At 43.2% G+C, this 18,995-nt stretch overlaps 3 protein-coding genes across 12 annotated transcripts in view; 2 read left to right on the forward strand and 1 right to left on the reverse strand.

Annotated features, from left to right (window-relative positions):
- Nucleotides 1-4,396, reverse strand: part of prorsd1 (prolyl-tRNA synthetase domain containing 1) — an 18,371-nt gene extending 13,975 nt beyond the window's left edge. The window contains exon 1 of the mRNA XM_058051989.1: nt 4,272-4,396. The gene's annotated coding sequence lies outside the window, so the exon portion shown is untranslated. The remainder of the gene's footprint in view (nt 1-4,271) is intronic.
- The window catches only part of LOC131104598 (melanopsin-A-like), a 17,362-nt gene extending 3,313 nt beyond the window's left edge, over nt 1-14,049 (forward strand). For 2 of the 4 annotated variants that reach the window (XM_058051937.1, XM_058051948.1), the window contains exons 4-12: nt 6,090-6,232; nt 7,314-7,447; nt 8,956-9,159; nt 9,240-9,411; nt 10,511-10,687; nt 10,781-10,888; nt 12,514-12,703; nt 12,782-12,946; nt 13,028-14,049. In XM_058051937.1, the coding sequence (XP_057907920.1) occupies nt 6,090-6,232; nt 7,314-7,447; nt 8,956-9,159; nt 9,240-9,411; nt 10,511-10,687; nt 10,781-10,888; nt 12,514-12,703; nt 12,782-12,946; nt 13,028-13,318 (1,584 nt within the window). In that variant the 3' untranslated portion in view covers nt 13,319-14,049. Of the gene's footprint in view, nt 1-4,015; nt 4,238-6,089; nt 6,233-7,313; nt 7,448-8,955; nt 9,160-9,239; nt 9,412-10,510; nt 10,688-10,780; nt 10,889-12,513; nt 12,704-12,781; nt 12,947-13,027 lie in introns of those variants that run through there. The other 2 variants (XM_058051955.1, XM_058051964.1) reach the window with 2 other exon arrangements.
- Nucleotides 14,050-14,231: 182 nt separating this feature from the next.
- The window catches only part of ldb3a (LIM domain binding 3a), a 36,040-nt gene continuing 31,276 nt past the window's right edge, over nt 14,232-18,995 (forward strand). For 6 of the 7 annotated variants that reach the window (XM_058064786.1, XM_058064783.1, XM_058064785.1 and 3 more), the window contains exons 1-2: nt 14,232-14,348; nt 18,531-18,743. In XM_058064786.1, the coding sequence (XP_057920769.1) occupies nt 18,648-18,743 (96 nt within the window). In that variant the 5' untranslated portion in view covers nt 14,232-14,348; nt 18,531-18,647. Of the gene's footprint in view, nt 14,349-14,513; nt 14,663-18,530; nt 18,744-18,995 lie in introns of those variants that run through there. The other variant, XM_058064784.1, reaches the window with a different exon arrangement.

The raw sequence follows: 18,995 nt of genomic DNA on the forward strand, positions 1-18,995 counted from the left end.
CTAGCTATTAGCATCCAAAGGCTAACAGTAATATTACAAGCTAGTCACTAGTATTTGTAGACTAGCTATTAGCATCCAAAGGTTAAATTAGCATTCCAAACTAGTCACTAGCATCCATAGGCTGGCTATTAGCATCCAAAGGCTAAATTAGCATTCCCAACTAGTCACAAGCATCTATAGGCTTGATATTAGCAACCATAGGCGAACATTAGCATTCCCAGCTAGTCACAAGCATCCATAGGCTAGCTATTAGCATCCAAAGGCTAACAGTAATATTACAAGCTAGTCACTAGTATTTGTAGACTAGCTATTAGCATCCAAAGGTTAAATTAGCGTTCCAAACTAGTCACTAGCATCCATAGGCTGGCTATTAGCATCCAAAGGCTAAATTAGCATTCCCAACTAGTCACTAGCATCTATAGGCTAGATATTAGCAACCATAGGCGAACATTAGCATTCCCAGCTAGTCACAAGCATCCATAGGCTAGCTATTAGCATCCAAAGGCTAACAGTAATATTACAAGCTAGTCACTAGTATTTGTAGACTAGCTATTAGCATCCAAAGGTTAAATTAGCATTCCAAACTAGTCACTAGCATCCATAGGCTGGCTATTAGCATCCAAAGGCTAAATTAGCATTCCCAACTAGTCACAAGCATCTATAGGCTTGATATTAGCAACCATAGGCGAACATTAGCATTCCCAGCTAGTCACAAGCATCCATAGGCTAGCTATTAGCATCCAAAGGCTAACAGTAATATTACAAGCTAGTCACTAGTATTTGTAGACTAGCTATTAGCATCCAAAGGTTAAATTAGCGTTCCAAACTAGTCACTAGCATCCATAGGCTGGCTATTAGCATCCAAAGGCTAAATTAGCATTCCCAACTAGTCACTAGCATCTATAGGCTTGATATTAGCAACCATAGGCGAACATTACCATTCCCAGCTAGTCACAAGCATCCATAGGCTAGCTTATAAGCATCCAAAGGCTAACAGTAACGTTACCAGCTAGTCACTAGCATCCATAGACTAGCTATTAGTTTCCAAAGGCTAAATTAGCGTTCCCAGCTAGTCACTAGCATCCATAGGCTGGCTATTAGCATCCAAAGGCTAAATTAGCATTCCCAACTAGTCACTAGCATCTATAGGCTTGATATTAGCAACCATAGGCGAACATTAGCATTCCCAGCTAGTCACAAGCATCCATACGCTAGCTTATAAGCATCCGTAGGCTAACAGTAATTTTACCAGTTAGTCACTAGCATTCATAGACTAGATATTAGCAATCATAGGCGAACATTAGCATTCCCAGCTAGTCACTAGCATCCATAGGCTAGATATTAGCAACCAAAAGCTAATAGTAACGTTACCAGCTAGTCACTAGCATCCACAGACTAGCTATTAGCATCCAAAGGCTAACAGTAATGTTACCAGCTAGTCACTAGCATCCATAGACTTGCTATTAGCATCCATCATCAGCAATAGGACATCGGTAAGTTTCAGCCAAAAATCACTTCTCAACAAAAAAGCTAGAAAAGTAAAATCTGAAGCATAACTTTTGTTTTTGCTCCCATTTTTCATGAGATTTTTCATAATATTAATCCCAGATACACAATATTACCATTTCTTTCTGTCTAAATATGTGATAGTGAGCACTTCTGCTTTGCTGAGATAATCCATCCCACCTCACTGGTGTGCCACATCAAGATGCTGATCTGACATCATGATTAGTGCACAGGTTTACTTTATACTGGCCACAATAAAAGGCCACTCTGAAATGTGCGGTTTAGTCTCACAGCAAAATGCCACAGATGTCACAAACATTGAGGGAGCGTGTAATCGGCATGCTGACAGCAGGAATGTCAACCAGATCTGTAGCTTGTGCATTGGATGTTCATTTCTCCACCATGATGGATGAAGAACACAGGTACATTTTATGGCTACAATTGACAATCTCATAAACTCTATGTGTTAGCACCTAGAGGCTATCAATTTGCATTCCCAGCTTGTTATTGGCATCCAAAGGCTAGCTGTTAACATCATTGGCTGTTCCCAGCAAGTTACTAGCATCCACAGGCCAGCTCTTAGTGTTCCTACTTAGCCACTAGCATCCAAAAGTGGGGTGTTACCAAATAGCCACTCTGTTAGCATCTGTTACCATTGTTAGCATCAGCAGGCTGAATATTAGCATTCCCAGCTAGTCACTAGCATCCATAGGCTATATGTTAGCATCCAAAGGCTAACATTAGTGTTTCCAGCTAGTCACTAGCAACATTGAGGTCGTTATTAACATCAGCAGGCTGACACTTAGCGTTCCTAGCTAGTTACTAGTATCCAAAGGCTGTGTGTTAGCACCAGTAGGCTAACATTAGTGTTCCCAGCTAGTGACTGGCATCTTAAGGCTAACAATTAGCGACACTTTGCATTCCCAGCTTGTCATTTGCATCCAAAGGCTAGCTCTCAACATCATTGGCTGACAATTACTGTACCCAGCAAGTTACTAGCATCCACTGGCTAGCTCTTAGTGTTCCTACTTAGCCACTAGCATCCAAAAGTGGGGCGTTACCAGATAACTACTCTGTTAGCATCTGTTAGCACTGTTAGCATCAACAGGCTGAATATTAGCATTCCCAGCTAGTCACTAGCATCCATAGGCTATATGTTAGCATCCAAAGGCTAACATTAGTGTTTCCAGCTAGTCACTAGCAACATTGAGGTCGTTATTAACATCAGCAGGCTGACACTTAGCGTTCCTAGCTAGTTACTAGTATCCAAAGGCTGTGTGTTAGCACCAGTAGGCTAACATTAGTGTTCCCAGCTAGTGACTGGCATCTTAAGGCTAACAATTAGCGACACTTTGCATTCCCAGCTTGTCATTTGCATCCAAAGGCTAGCTCTCAACATCATTGGCTGACAATTACTGTACCCAGCAAGTTACTAGCATCCACAGGCTAGCTCTTAGTGTTCCTACTTAGCCACTAGCATCCAAAAGTGGGGCGTTACCAGATAACTACTCGGTTAGCATCTGTTAGCACTGTTAGCATCAACAGGCTAAATATTAGCATTCCCAGCTAGTCACTAGCATCCATAGGCTATATTTTAGCATCCAAAGGCTAACATTTGTGTTTCCAGCTAGTCACTAGCAACACTGAGGTCGTTGTTAACATCAGCAGGCTGACACTTAGCGTTCCTAGCTAGTTACTAGTATCCAAAGGCTGTGTGTTAGCACCAGTAGGCTAACATTAGTGTTCCCAGCTAGTGACTGGCATCTTAAGGCTAACAATTAGCGACACTTTGCATTCCCAGCTTGTCATTTGCATCCAAAGGCTAGCTCTCAACATCATTGGCTGACAATTACTGTACCCAGCAAGTTACTAGCATCCACAGGCTAGCTCTTAGTGTTCCTACTTAGCCACTAGCATCCAAAAGTGGGGCGTTACCAGATAACTACTCTGTTAGCATCTGTTAGCATCAACAGGCTGAATATTAGCATTCCCAGCTAGTCACTAGCATCCATAGGCTATATTTTAGCATTCAAAGGCTAACATTTGTGTTTCCAGCTAGTCACTAGCAACATTGAGGTCGTTGTTAACATCAGCAGGCTGACACTTAGCGTTCCTAGCTAGTTACTAGTATCCAAAGGCTGTGTGTTAGCACCAGTAGGCTAACATTAGTGTTCTCAGCTAGTGACTGGCATCTTTAGGCTAACAATTAGCACCTAGAGGCTAACAATTTGCATTCCCAGCTAGTCACTAGCATCCATAGGCTATATGTTAGCATCCAAAGACTAACATTAGTGTTTCCAGCTAGTCACTAGCAACATTGAGGTCGTTGTTGACATCAGCAGGCTGATACTTAGCATTCCTAGCTGGCATCTTTAGGCTAACAATTAGCTCCCAGCTTGTCATTTGCATCCACAGGCTAGCTGTTAGTGTTCCTACTTAGTGACTAGCATCCAAAAGTGGGGTGTTACCAGATAGCCACTCTGTTAGCATCTGTTAGCATTGTTAGCATCAGCAGGCTGAATATTAGCATTCCCAGCTAGTCACTAGCATTCACAGGCTATATGTTAGCATCCAAAGGCTAACATTAGTCTTCCCAGCAAGTCACTAGCATCTGTATGCTAGCTGTTAGCATCAGTAGACAAACATCAGCATTCCCAGCAAGTCACATCTTCAGGTTGACAAGGAAGGAAATGTTATCATGGTCATCAGTGGATTCAAAACATTAAGAACGGTAAGAGATAGCATAAATTAGCATCAAATTTAACCTTCAGCGAGCCTCACTGAAGGTCGTGTTATCTCGCCGCGTTGATTGAGCGACTCATAGACGACGTCACTCGTTCCATTCCAGTCGCGGGGGTCGAGGTTTATTGAATGGTGCCGGCATCAAACGCTGACCCGAATCGGTTCTGTTATGTAAGAGGGAGCGTGCACATCAAACATGCACGCTGGTCATGTGATGCGAGAAGGAGGATGTAGACCAGGGGTCTCAAACTCAATTTACTCAATTTTTCTTCACAAAATAAGATGAAAAATAAATAAACGAATCAAGAATATAGAAAATCAATCAATCAGTAATAAATAAATAAATATAATAATAATAATAAAACGGCAAATAATAAAAACTTAAGAAACCACATATAGTTGGTGGGTAGACAAATTATTTTTTTCAGATTAAAATGAACAAAGCATTATTAGAGCCCTGTAGACATGACAAAACACGACTATAGTCACATTTATACTCTTTTTATTTACAACATATTGCGCAACTGCAGGGTCTTGAGACACATGCTAACTCGCAAACTAGAGAGCTAGCGATCTAAACGGTAGCCTTCAAGTTATTTCCTTTATACTTAAATAGCCAAAAACGTACCACTTCCACACAGATAGGGAGGATAACTATTAACAGTTATTTAACCTTTAACGTGAAGATTAATCAAACGTAATCATTTTTTCTGGGTACATGATACCAGATAGCCACTTTGTTAGCATCTGTTAGCACTGTTAGCATCAACAGGCTGAATATTAGCATTCCCAGCTAGTCACTAGCATCCATAGGCTATGTGTTAGCATCCAAAGACAAACATTAGTGTTTCCAGCTAGTCACTAGCAACATTGAGGTTGTTGTTAACATCAGCAAGCTGACACTTAGCGTTGCTAGCTAGTCATTAGTATCCGAAGGCTGTCTGTTAGCACCAGTAGGCTAACATTAGTGTTCCCAGCTAGTGACTGGCATCTTTAGGCTAACAATTAGCACCTAGAGGCTAGCAATTTACATTCCCAGCTAGTCACTAGCATCCATAGGCTATGTGTTAGGCTATGTGTTAATACCATACAGCATCCATATCAAACTTGCGCGGGTCGCACTAACATTAAACTTTCATATCAAGGCGGGGGCCTCAAACTAGTGTCCTGCGTGCCACATTTGGCCCGCGGGCCGCCTGTTTGAGACCCCCTGATGCAGACACGAACACGCTTCACCATGCACACACAGCTTTAAATTGATGTAATCCAGTAAGTAATTCACTATAGTGTAGCTAGCATTAGCACTAGCATGTCCAGGCCCATGGATAGTAGCTAGGATCCTTAATAGGAATAACATTAACAAGAGGCAGCCATCCAGTATCAACTTGAAGGAGCTGGCAGCACCTTAGCAGAACGCTAGCATGTTTGTTTTCTTATTTAAGAAAAACGGTTGATATCACGTCATGAAACTGTACGACATTCCCACAGGAGGGCTCAACGGAATTAAAAAGCAGCCGGCCCGTCTGACCTCCCTCTTCAGTTTGAGATGGCGTCCACATGGCGACAGCACACGCGGGAACCGATACAGGTTAATTAAAACGTGTCACGAATGAAACGCTGCAGAGATATGGTCTCTCAGAAGGAATTAAGGCTGCTCGTGGGTGATTAGTCTGGAATATTAATGTGATTATATGAAGCTTCATTTCCATTCAAGACGGCACAAAGTCACAGCAAGTTTCCACCAATCACGCCTTTGCATTCGCCGCTATTAGACACACCCCCATAGCGTCCTTTGGCCTCCACATTTAGGACTTAAGCACAATTCTCCATTTATCCTCCAGGCGGTGATGGCGCCTGTAGCCCACCACCCATTCCCCACGGTGGACGTCCCTGACCACGCCCACTACACCATCGGCTCGGTCATCCTCGCCATCGGTGTCACAGGAACGGTGGGCAACTTCCTGGTCATCTACGCCTTCAGCAGGTGAGTGCACCACCAAATATGGTCAAGGAATGTGCTGGGATTTTGGTATTGCTGGACTCTCAGTACACTCAATACTGTGCACACTGTGTACTTAGTTCCATCCACACGCAACATCCAGGTACTATTACTACTCGGTGTGTACGCACACAAAATCCAAAGTGTAAGTACACGGCTAAAATGCTCATATGCTAATTTTAGCATGTTAACAATGCTAACATGCTACAGTTAGCATGCAATACCCAGCACGTTAGAGCTAATTGTGTATATAATATTCACCAAAATGTCCAAAAATGCTACTATGCTAATCTTAGCATGCTAGTGCTAACTTGCTACCACCTGACATGATAGCATTAAGTGTCATTAAGTATAGGTTTCTACTAATGAACAGCTACAATGCTACTATGCTAATGTTGAGCATGATGAACCAAGCATGATATAGCTAGATTTCTGCCAATGTTAGCATGAACGAAAATGGTTAAAAATAGATATGCTAATGTTAGCATGTTAACAATTAGCATGATAAACCGAGCATGATATAGCTAGGTTTCCGCCAATGTTAGCACAAACGAAAATGGTTAAAAATAGATATGCTAATGTTAGCATGCTAGCAATGCAAACATGCTAATTGATAGCATGCTAATATTTAGTATGAGAGCACAAAGTTCGATTTTATAAAAATGGCACTCAAGTGCATGAGTGCACACTCGCCGCCATCATTAGTCGCCATCTTGGCTAGGTAGCGGAAAAAAAACACAGGAAGTCAGTGCACACTTATCGAAGTGTACTGACACCACCGGAGGGATAGTCAAAGAGTCAAAGCTGAAAGGAAGAGAGCCAATCAGCAAGCTGGCAGCAGCGGGGCATGATGGGTAACGGAAAAAAGCGTGAAGCTCCTCCTCCCCGCTGCTGATCATGTGACTTCCTGGTTTGGATGCACCTGAGCTCCGCCTTCCTGTGTCATCCAGCTCAGCTGACATTTTCCCAGAATCCTCTGAAGATATCTTATTGATTGCAGCACTTGGGAGAAGCAATCTCCTGATTGCGCCTGTGTGTGTGTGTCTGTGTGTGTGTGTGTGTGTAGGAGCCGCAGCCTGCGAACGCCAGCTAACATGTTTATCATCAACTTGGCCATCACGGACCTGCTCATGTGTGTCACACAGTCGCCCATCTTCTTCACCAGCAGCATGCACAAGAGGTGGATCTTTGGGGAGAAAGGTACACACACGCTGACTGACCCTGGGGGCCTTTTGGCTTTTCCTGGGCTGCAGCTTCTTCTACAGTACTATTCATCAAGAAAAAAAGGCAAAATATTAAGCAAAAAAAAAACCACAACTCTAACATGCTTTCATAGTAGTAGTAGTAGTAGTAATAGGCTATAGTTATAATAATAATAATAATAATATACTTGGGCGGCATGGCGGTCGAGTGGTTAGCGCGCAGACCTCACAGCTAGGAGACCAAGGTTCAATTCAAAAAAAAAAAACAATAAAAAAAACAAAAATGCCACTATACTAATCTTAGCATGCTAGTGCTAACTTGCTACCACCTGACATGATAGCATTAAGTGTCATTAAGTATAGGTTTCTACTAATGAAAACAGCTACAATGCTACTATGCTAATGTTAGCATCTTAACAATTAGCATGATAAACCAAGCATGATATCGCTAGGTTTCTGCTGACATTTGCACGAATGAAATTGGCTATAAATGGATATGCTAATGTTAGCATGCTAGCAATGTGAGCATGCTAATATTTAGTATGAGAGCACAAAGTTCGATTTATGAAAATGGCACTCAAGTGCCATTTGAAAGTAGTAATAATACTACTACTAATAATAATACTAATAATTTGCTTTAATAGTAGTAGTAATGTGTTGCACCGTGTTCTGGGTGGCGGGGGTGATGGGGGGGGTACGGGGGGCGAAACACTGCAATGGTTGATTTGACATCCAAATATATATCATCATTTGCTTTTCTATTCATTAAATACAGTAAAAACGGCCATATTTCAGACATAGTTGCTGGTGGTGATTAATCATGATTAATAAGCTACAAATTTATGATTAATCTGATTAAAATTCGACAGCCATCATTTGACAGCCCTAGTAATAATAATTGTCTTTAAAAGTAGTAATAATCCACATAATGTGCTTTATTTTAGCAACGTTTAAGACCACAGGCAGCACCTTGTGTTGATTGACACTGGCCACTTTATTAGGTACACCTGTCAAAGGTCGTCGTCTTCATCGATCAGAGTGACGACGTTGGTGGGTTTTCCTTTTATGGACTTGACTTTACGTTTAGTCTCCACTGTCAGCGTCAACTGCATGCTTTCGTTTATTGCTGAGGATCCGTCTCAGTTAGTGTACTTATACTTCAGCTTTTCAGTACTTGAGTGCACTTAAAAAAAAAAACTTAAACTGTATTATGGAAAGCAGGAAGTGAACAAATGAAACAGTTACTGATTGTAAAAGTACCAGATGGAGGGGTAGGATTTAATAAGCTTTGCTTCTTCCTACTCCTTTTGGACATGTGGAACTGGGAACTGATTATGGGATGCATTCAATTGTAATCTGATGCATGTTCAAATGAAATAAAACCATTACCATTACCATTACCATTACCATTACCATTACCATTACCATTACCATTACTACCTGAGCCACAGCAATACATAATAACAAAGTTTTCCCAACTTTTCCTTGTGTGTGTGTGTGTATTAGCGTGCGAGCTGTACGCCTTCTGCGGCGCTCTATTTGGGATCTGCTCCATGATCACGCTCACCGTGATCGCCATCGATCGCTATTTCGTCATCACGCGCCCTCTCTCCTCCATCGGGGTGTTGTCACGGAAGCGGGCGTTGGTCATCCTGGCGGCGGCGTGGATGTACTCGCTGGGGTGGAGCCTGCCGCCGTTCTTCGGCTGGAGTGAGGACACACACACACACACACACACACACACACATGCATCTTTGAGTTTGTTGAAGGAGTGTGTTTGTGGTCGCCAGGCGCATACGTTCCAGAGGGTTTGCTGACTTCCTGTACGTGGGACTACATGACCTTCACGCCGTCAGTGCGAGCCTACACCATGCTGCTCTTCATCTTTGTCTTCTTCCTGCCGCTCCTCATCATCATCTGCTGCTACATCTTCATCTTCCGCGCCATCCGCACCACCAACAAGTCAGTCTGTGTGTGTGTGTGTGTGTGTGTGTGTGCTTTTCCAGTGATACATTTTGTACAGATAGATAGCCTCATTAATATTCATATTAATAGACATCAAAATTAAAGGATGGCAGGGGCATAAAGATACATAGACATTATCAGTGATCACTTTGATATTGAATACATTTTGTACGTCACATATACGGAAATAATAAAGGATAATATTAAAGGATAAATAATAAAGGATGGAGATACATAAAATTAAAGGATGTGATACATGATACATTACATGAACATTACATGAACATTAAACATTACATGAACATAAAGACACATAAATACTAAAGGATGGGGGCCACTTTGATACATTTTGTACATTAAAGATACATAAATATTAAAGGATGATAGTATTAAAGATACCTGACCATAAATAATTAAGGATTGCGGCATTAAAGATACATAAAATTAAAAGACGGGTGCACCATGATACATTTTGTACTTTAAAGATACATAAATATTCAAGGATGACGGCATAAAGATACACATTAAAAGATGGGGACCATTTGGATACACATGGTACATTAAAGATGAAAGATGAAAAATTAAAGGATGGGGGCCACTTTGATACATTTTGTACACCAGAGACACATAAATATTCAAGGATGAAGGCATAAAGATACACATTAAAAGATGGGGACCATTTGGATACACATGGTACATTAAAGATGAAAGATGCAGATATTAAAGGATGGGGGCACTAAAGATAAATAAAATTAAAAGACGGCTGCACCACAATACATTTTGTACATTAAAGATACATAAATGCTAAAGGATGGGGGCCACTTTGATACATTTTGTACATGAGCGATACATAAATATTCAAGGATGAGGGCATAAAGATACACATTAAAAGATGAGGACCATTTGGATACACGTGGTACATTAAAGATGAAAGATGCAGATATTAAAGGATGGGGGCATTAAAGATACATAAAATTAAAAGACGGGTGCACCTGATACATTTTGTACATTAAAGATACATAAATGCTAAAGGATGGGGGTCGTGATGCTGAGGGTGTGTACAACGCTTTCACACATGCACGTGTGTGTGTTTCAGGGCTGTGGGAAAAGTGAACGGCAGCGTGCACTCTCACACGGCCACGCGAGACTCTGCAAAGACTTTCCACCGCCTGCAGAACGAGTGGAAGATGGCGAAAATCGCACTGATTGTCATTCTGCTCTACGTGGTCTCGTGGTCACCGTACTCGACCGTCGCACTTACTGCCTTCGCCGGGTAAAGCGTGGGCGGGCATGTGGGGGGATGGCGTACCGGAATAAACGTGTGGGGTACATTGTGGTGAATCTCTGTGTCGTCGCTGGTGTGCAGGTACGCTGATATGTTGACACCCTACATGAACTCTGTGCCCGCCGTCATCGCCAAGGCCTCCGCCATCCACAACCCCATCATCTACGCCATCACGCATCCCAAGTACAGGTAGCGCTCATCCGTGCTAACGTATGTAGAAATCCTCCCCCTGAGGACTCTAAGTGGGTTTCGAATAGAGCATAAGGGAATCTTAAAGAATGTGTGCCTGTATGCCTACAAGTAAGCGGGTCTCATTACAGCGCAGCTGCAAAAAAGCACCCTTCCTTTCCCTGCCCGGTCTTTTATACACTCGGGGCTGGAGTCCTGAGGCTGGAGTCCTGGACCAATCAGCTTTCGCCACTGCCCTAGCTTGAACCGCTTTCATGGTGTTTGCTTTTATGTTTAGCTAGCAAAATTGAGCAAATACCTTCACGTACTCAGGCCAGCTGCATGTTAAGCTCGGCTGACCTGAATGCTAACTACACTCTAGCGCAGGGGTCTCAAACTCAATTTACCTGGGGGCCACTGGAGCTAGGGTCTGGGCGAGGCTGGGCCGCATCAGGTTTTCCAAAAAAAAACCCCAAAAAACGCATTTATTAAAAACAAAAAAATTTAAAAAACTTCGCTTTGGTTCCAATTTTCTACAAGAAAAGCTCTGATAAAACATTCCACTGTTCTCAAATATCTTAATTTTTATTTTTCTGCACAAAATAAGATGAAAAATAAATAAACAAATCAAGAATAAAGAAAATCAATCAATCAGTAATTAATAAATATAATAATAATAATAAAACGGCAAATAATAAAAACTTAAGAAACCACATATAGTTGGTGGGTAGACAAATTATTTTTTTCAGATTAAAATGAACAAAGCATTATTAGAGCCCTGTAGACATGACAAAACATGACTATAGTCACATTTATACTCTTTTTATTTACAACATATTGCGCAACTGCAGGGTCTTGAGACACATGCTAACTCGTAAACTAGAGAGCTAGCGACCTAAACGGTAGCCTTCAAGTTATTTCCTTTAAACTTAAATAGCCAAAAACGTACCACTTCCACACAGATAGGGAGGATAACTATTAACAGTTATTTAACCTTTAACATGAACATTAATCAAACGTAATCATTTTTTCTGGGTACATGATACCAGATAGCCACTTTGTTAGCATCTGTTAGCACTGTTAGCATCAACAGGCTGAATATTAGCATTCCCAGCTAGTTACTAGCATCCATAGGCTATGTGTTAGCATCCAAAGACAAACATTAGTGTTTCCAGCTAGTCACTAGCAACATTGAGGTTGTTGTTAACATCAGCAAGCTGACACTTAGCGTTGCTAGCTAGTCATTAGTATCCGAAGGCTGTCTGTTAGCACCAGTAGGCGAACATTAGTGTTCCCAAAAACTTACCACTTCCACACGGATAGGGAGGATAACTATTAACAGTTATTTAACCTACAACATGAACATTAATCAAAGGTAATAATTTTTTTCTGGGTACATGATACCATACAGCATCCATATCAAACTTTAACATTAACCTTTCATATCAAGGCGAGGACCTCAAACTAGTGTCCTGCGGGCCACATTTGGGCCGCGGGCCGCATGTTTGAGACCCCTGCTCTAGCGGATCAAACACGCTAATACGCACTCATGCTAAGTGCAGGTCACCTAGATTGTTACGGGATGAAAGTGCTGGAACGCATCATCGTGATGATTAAACCTGCCAATCACAGCTGTCCTTCCTCAGGGTGGCGTTGGCTAAGTACATCCCGTGTCTCGGCGTCCTGCTGTGTGTGCGTCCTCGCGACTTGCGCTCGGCCAGCAGCAGCTTCATGTCCACGCGGCGCTCCACCGTCACCAGCCAGACGTCCGACATCAGTGCGCAGTTCCGCCGTCACAGCAAAGGTCGCCTCTCGTCCGCCTCTGACAGTGAATCGGTGAGCTGGGTGTGATCTTCTAACTAAAATTTGTTTAGGCTTTTATTCTGAAATCCTCCTTGTGTTTTGGGCTGACAGGGGCTGACGGACACCGAGGCTGACCTGTCCAGTTTGGGCTCCCGGCCCGCCAGCCGCCAAGTGTCCTGTGAGATCAGCAGAGACACGGCGGACTTCCCCGAATTCAAACCTTCCTCCAGCTTCAAGAGCAAGATGAAGAGTCACGACTCGGGAATCTTTGAGAAGGTCTTTGAGAAGATCTTCATTAGTTTGGCAACAAACATTCAAACACTCATCATCAACATCGTTGTTTTTGTCCTCCTCCAGACGTCCTTTGACACGGACATCTCCACCATCGGAGTCAGCGAACGCGGCATCGTTCCCAATGTGAGTACCGAGATTCAGATGGACGTGGTTTATCTTCTAAACCTTCAAACATCTCCTCTCTTGCAGAACACTGACTCGGCAGAAGGTCACGCCGCCAGAAGCGCGCTCGCTCGCATCCCGAGCATCGTCATCACCTCCGAATCTAGCCCCTTCCTTCCTGTTGGCCGAAGCGGTTCGCGGTCCATCCGTGCCAAGGCCACCTACAGCAGCACGGGGGCGGGGTCTGGTTAGAGTCCCACCCCCTTTCCTTATTAGCATGTGACCTAATCATGTCCACTCAGAATGTATAGACTTTGCAGCTTGACGCTTGAAACATAAAGGCCGGTGTCTCAAATGGAATACTTGTGTCAGTACACTTCAATAAGTGCACTGTGTACACTTAGTTCCTGAGTGTGCGAATTTTGACAGTGTTTTTCTTCGATTCGAGACATGATGTCGTGACTTGATTGTAATGAAGTGTGTTTGGTGTTAAATGTAACACACTGTAGCCACTTATTAGTTAATTATGTGACATAACGTATATAAATATCCATCATCACGGTCCTGAGAGGACGTCCATTCACTACTTAATTACCTTTGGAGGTAATGACTAGCTCACGCTCACAAGTCTTTCTCTACCAAAAAAAGAAAATGCTATATGATGAATATACACACAAATGAACCCAAACATGTCCTACTTCCTGTCTTTGTGCTCAGATAATCATTTCCACTTTTTTTCTCATGTCCCAAAGCCTGCAAATGCACTTTGTTCAGTGTCCTCCCTGCGTCACGGTATTACATTTTATTTTTTTTTTCCTGTAGATGTTTTCTTTTGCGTGCTCATTGTGTTGTTTCTTAACTTTCACAACCTTATACATTGTGACACATTATGGACGGTATATTCATTATCCTAAATATTTCTATGTTGTGTCTTTGTTGTTGCTTTTATTTATTATTTTTTTTATAAATAAATCTGTGCTATTTACCATCACAAACATTGTCATTTGTTCTCAGCTTATAATATAGGCAACTCTTATATTGAGGTATAATTTAACAAGATTATTTTGTGTATTAATGCTCTCTGGGGATGAAGTGTGACGTGTATGTCACTGTCTCTTTAAAAAAAAAACCGCTCCCTAATCACGAGCCGCAGCTAATCGGGCCACGCCCCTTTCCCCGCCAAACCGGCGACCACCCGAGCAGGAACCCCGGAAGTTCGACCACTACAACCTGTACCCCACAGGTGTTGGCGTCTGCACTAATGGCAGCTGATGACTTCCAGGTACTTTGAGACTTTTAAACGTTCTGTTTTTTGCCCTTCTGGTGCCTAATCCCCTTAGCTTCACCATTATTATCTTCACCGGCCGGCTGCAATTTACATGGACTCAGCACACACACACGCACACACACAAACTCGGCGTGTGTTAGTGACGTATTTCCGGCGCAAGTTACTTGTTATTGTTGTGAAGTAATTAACTTTTGAATTGACTTACGTTTAGCTGTTTGTTTTGTTTACGACATGCGTGATGGATTCTATACGCGAAGCGACCTCGGTGGGCGGAGCTGTGTGGGCGGGGATGGCAGCTGGCGCTGAGGGTAAAACGAACACACATGACTAAACTGCAGCTAGGCATCATTACCATATCAGCCTCTCACAGTGGGGAGCAGACCTCCCCCAAGGCCTAACTAAGCCTTAGAAGAGATTTGTCTTTTATTTCCTGGGACATTAAACTTGCTGTGAGCAAACACACACGTCACTGGTGAATGTTAAGTGCGACTATATAACATTACTATAACTTTGTTGTTCGGAGAGCTTAGTTTGAGTGCTTAGTTTGAACTTTTCAAATGTGATGTGACTCATATGAAGCGGCAAAAGACTTAATTGTATTGGTGTCATGGAATCTTGTAGCTATGTTTATGGGCTTGCTCATTAATGCAAGCCCCATAGACAGCTCCTGTCTATGGGGCTTGCATTACTGAGCAAGCCCATATTGTTATTCCTTGTGATGTTTAGCTATTATTATATCTTAATCTTCCCATTTTTGCTTGCGTTATGCGGCCAAAACCGCAAGAAGGACCCCCACACATGTTACACCGCCGGAATCCTGACGCTCAGGACTACAGCGGTATTTATTTTTTGGAACCATTTTGTGTAACCATGGCGACGCTATTCACCAAAACGTTCAAAAATGGGCCACTAGATTAGATACACCTCTTCTATTTTTAGAACAGCCGCATTCCAGGGAAAAGGAGAATTTACAGACTTTTCACAGCCTTGTAGCTCAGCCATACGGCCACGTAGAAACGTGATTAACCTCTAATTTTTGAGATAAACTTCTTAACTCTCCCTGTGGCTAAATGCTAATTGCTAGCATGTTAGCATTTAAGCTAATTTACTCATGTCTAAAGGAAAATACACACATGGCATGATGTGGGGACACTGTAGGACTGCCACAAACTTTTCAGGACATGAGGCTGTCTTGCTAGGTGCTAGCACGGTAGCCGCTGGCGCACCGGGCCCGAGGTTCACAGCAGAGGTGGCAAGCCCATCAAAATTTCCGCGGGAATTTTCTAGTTATATTTGGGGATGTGGGGACACTGTAGGACTGCCACAAACTTTTCAGGACATGAGGCTGTTTTGCTAGGTGCTAGCATGACGACTGTTAGCATGTTAGCATTTTAGCTAATTTACTCATTTCTAAAGGCAAATAGACACATAGCATGATGTAGGAAGGTTATAGGACAACCTTGGCACTTTCTAAACTTGAGGCCCTCTTGCTAGGTGCTAGCATGATGACTGTTAGCATGTTAGCATTTTAGCTAATTTACTCATTTCTAAAGGCAAATAGACACATGGCATGATGTGGGGACACTATGGGACTGCATCAACATTTTCGGTACTTGAGGATGTCTTGCTAGGTGCTAGCACGGTAGCCGCTGGCGCACCGGGCCCGAGGTTCACAGCAGAGGTGGCAAGCCCATCAAAATTTCCGCGGGAATTTTCTAGTTATATTTATTCTCTTCCACTGTGTCATTTACTGGCGTGACCTTTTTAAGAGCGAAGATGCCGCATCGTACATCGTACTATCAGCGTGGAAAATCATCCGCAGCAATGTGATCTTTTTAGGAAATATCTCACTTCCAGCAGGCCCTTCACATCCCAGGGATATCGCTCATCCAGACCACAGTGGGAGCATTCCTGTCTCTAAACTTAGACGCTGATAGTGACATGTCACACACATGGACGCCGACTTAAATATCCAGCACGGAGAATATAAATGTCACAATTAAAAAGAAAGGCAAATAAATATCGTAAGCGAACATGTTTTGATTTGTGAGGCATGTTGACAACTCAGCTTTTTTTTTGTATGTGTGTGTGTGTGTGCGTGACCACCTGTTGTTATCGCCTGCCAAAATAAAAGCCCATTAAAATGCTCGTTGTCGCGCCTGCCAAAGTGTTTTCCAGAAGGGACTTTTACCCTCGTTAACAGATCACGTGACAACGGCACGACAGAGTTTGCTCACATTTTTGGCATTAACTTCCATGTTGGGGTTTCTACTGAAATGTATCTGTGGCGGCATGTTGAACGCGGCAAATCTTAAGCCAGAATGCCCGATCCCAACAACGTGTGTATACGTCACAAAAGCAACAACTATATCAGGTGACCTACTATGCTCCTTTTTGGGCCTTTTGTATTGAGCTGTGGACTCCTATAGAGCAGTTATACACAATAACCAGCACACAAAGCTATTTAGATCTTCCGGAATCTGCACCTATTCTAGATTTTTTTTTTTTTTTTCGATTTTGTGCTTCTTGTGAAAACAGTCTGTTTTAATTTATCTACCCATGACGCTCTTCCGGGCACACCCACTTCGCTGTGATTGGTCACACACCCCAGTGGTTAAAAGGACTTCTGGTGTTGTGGCGCTAGCTGCAAAGCTAACTTTATAGGAGTTGATAAAGGATAATAAACGGTAATGTATCTTTTTAAAATACAGCCATATGTGTCGGATCCCCAATCTGATCCGGAAGTAGAGAATAGTAGAATAGTAGAAAAGAGGTTACTTTAGTACGTTTCTCAATCGTAAGTAGCTTTAGCATTTTAGCATGTTTTCTACAGCATGGGTAAAATGTGATGTGTTTTGCGGGTCTGCCAGTGTAGAGCCACTAATTTTAAAATGAATTTTCAAAATTATTTTTCCTCATAATATGATGTTACTCAGCGGCACGTCGGTCGAGTGGTTAGCACGCAGACCTCACAGCTAGGAGACCAGGGTTCAATTCCACCCTTGGCCAAACTCTGTGTGGAGTTTGCATGTTCTCCCCGTGCATGCGTGGGTTTTCTCCGGGTACTCCGATTTCCTCCCACATTCCAAAAACATGCTAGGTTAATTAGCGACTCCAAATTGTCCATAGGTATGAATGTGAGTGTGAATGGTTGTTTGTCTATATGTACTCTCATGAAATGTCCACTTGTTCTCCTTATATTGCAGCAGAGTTTTCCATTTTTGCCATCACAGTGTTTTTTTTTAAATAGATTTCTTGTTATATTTTTAAAATGTGGCACGGGCCGCACTTTGGACACCCCTGGTTTACACATTTAGACAGGATGTGGCAAACAGCGCTCTTGTTTTGAACGTTACAGACGAACTGGGCGCAAGAATAAAAGTACCTGTGCAACATCAGCGAGCATCGTAAAACGCTCGCTTACATTAACAAGCGGTAAAACACAACACGATGTAAACACACGCTAGTATGCTCTGCTGGAGTAAGCTAGCACAGCTAGCGCCCATTCACGCTCTGTAAGAGAGGAGATTTAGGTTTTTAGGCTAACTCCTTGGTGTTTTAGGCCGCTGTTTGACATGTTTAGTTGGGGAGGGGGCGGATTAGTGTTTAGTGATGACATTCCGCCAAAGTTGCGCTCGGAAATATGTCGCGCGAGATTGCGGCGTTTGCAATCAACTCTGTATTTATTGGAGCCGCCCTGACAGCGGCGTGATTCAGCGAGGGAATCAAACTGTTGACCTCTCTCCAATGGGCCATGTGACCTTTCTGCTTTCTGTATTTGATCACCTCTGGGATAATGAGACGTATCCGTGCCACGCCCCTCACTGGGTCAGAGGGACACCCTGATTGGGGGGGGGGATTCATGTGGGTCTATATTAGCGTTGGTGAATCACGGCGAGCGAGCGCCATACCGGGTGTCTCCTTTCATGCCATATAAGTCCACCCCCCCTCTTTTTTTTGTCACCCCCCCCCCTTCTCCCCGACCCCCCCACAATGCCACCCCGCTATCTGCGGCTATTCTTAGCCTTTCACTCTTAGCTCGTCCGAGCAGGCAAGTCCTCCTCGTGTTCCTCTCGCCTTTTTGTCTTCATCTGTTTTCTGGCATCACTTCAGGTTCTGCAGGTCTGTCTTTTGGGATGGGTTCTGACCTTTTATGTGTCTTTATCTTCTTCTCAGAGGCTCCCGGTCGCCGGCCCTCCCTAGCATCCCGCCACCGCGGCCGTTCTGTAGTCGATCACTGAGCCAAACGCCGTGGTCCACCTTCAGAGGAAAACATCTTGGGCATCTTCAAGGATGAGCACGTACACGGTGTCACTTCCCGGACCCGGACCTTGGGGGTTCCGGCTGCAGGGCGGGAAGGACTTCAACATGCCGCTGACCATCTCCAGGGTAAGATGATCAACAGGTTCTTCTTGTGCTGTTTGGAGGAGCTCGGTGGCGTCTTCATGTGTGGTGTCCCAATGAAAGGAGCGTGTAGCAATGAGTTACTAACGTTGATGTCCACCCTTCACTTGGGATCTTCTCATAAGTTCTTCCTCATCTCGAAGCGAGAAGTGGGTTTCATGTTCAATCCAACATGGAAGCGCATGAGCTTCCTCTTTCATTCACTTTCTTTGACTGGACATTGTCCTCAGGCCTAAA

Source organism: Doryrhamphus excisus, chromosome 2, assembly GCF_030265055.1.
Source record: "Doryrhamphus excisus isolate RoL2022-K1 chromosome 2, RoL_Dexc_1.0, whole genome shotgun sequence".
In the NCBI taxonomy this organism is placed as follows: Eukaryota; Metazoa; Chordata; class Actinopteri; order Syngnathiformes; family Syngnathidae; genus Doryrhamphus; species Doryrhamphus excisus.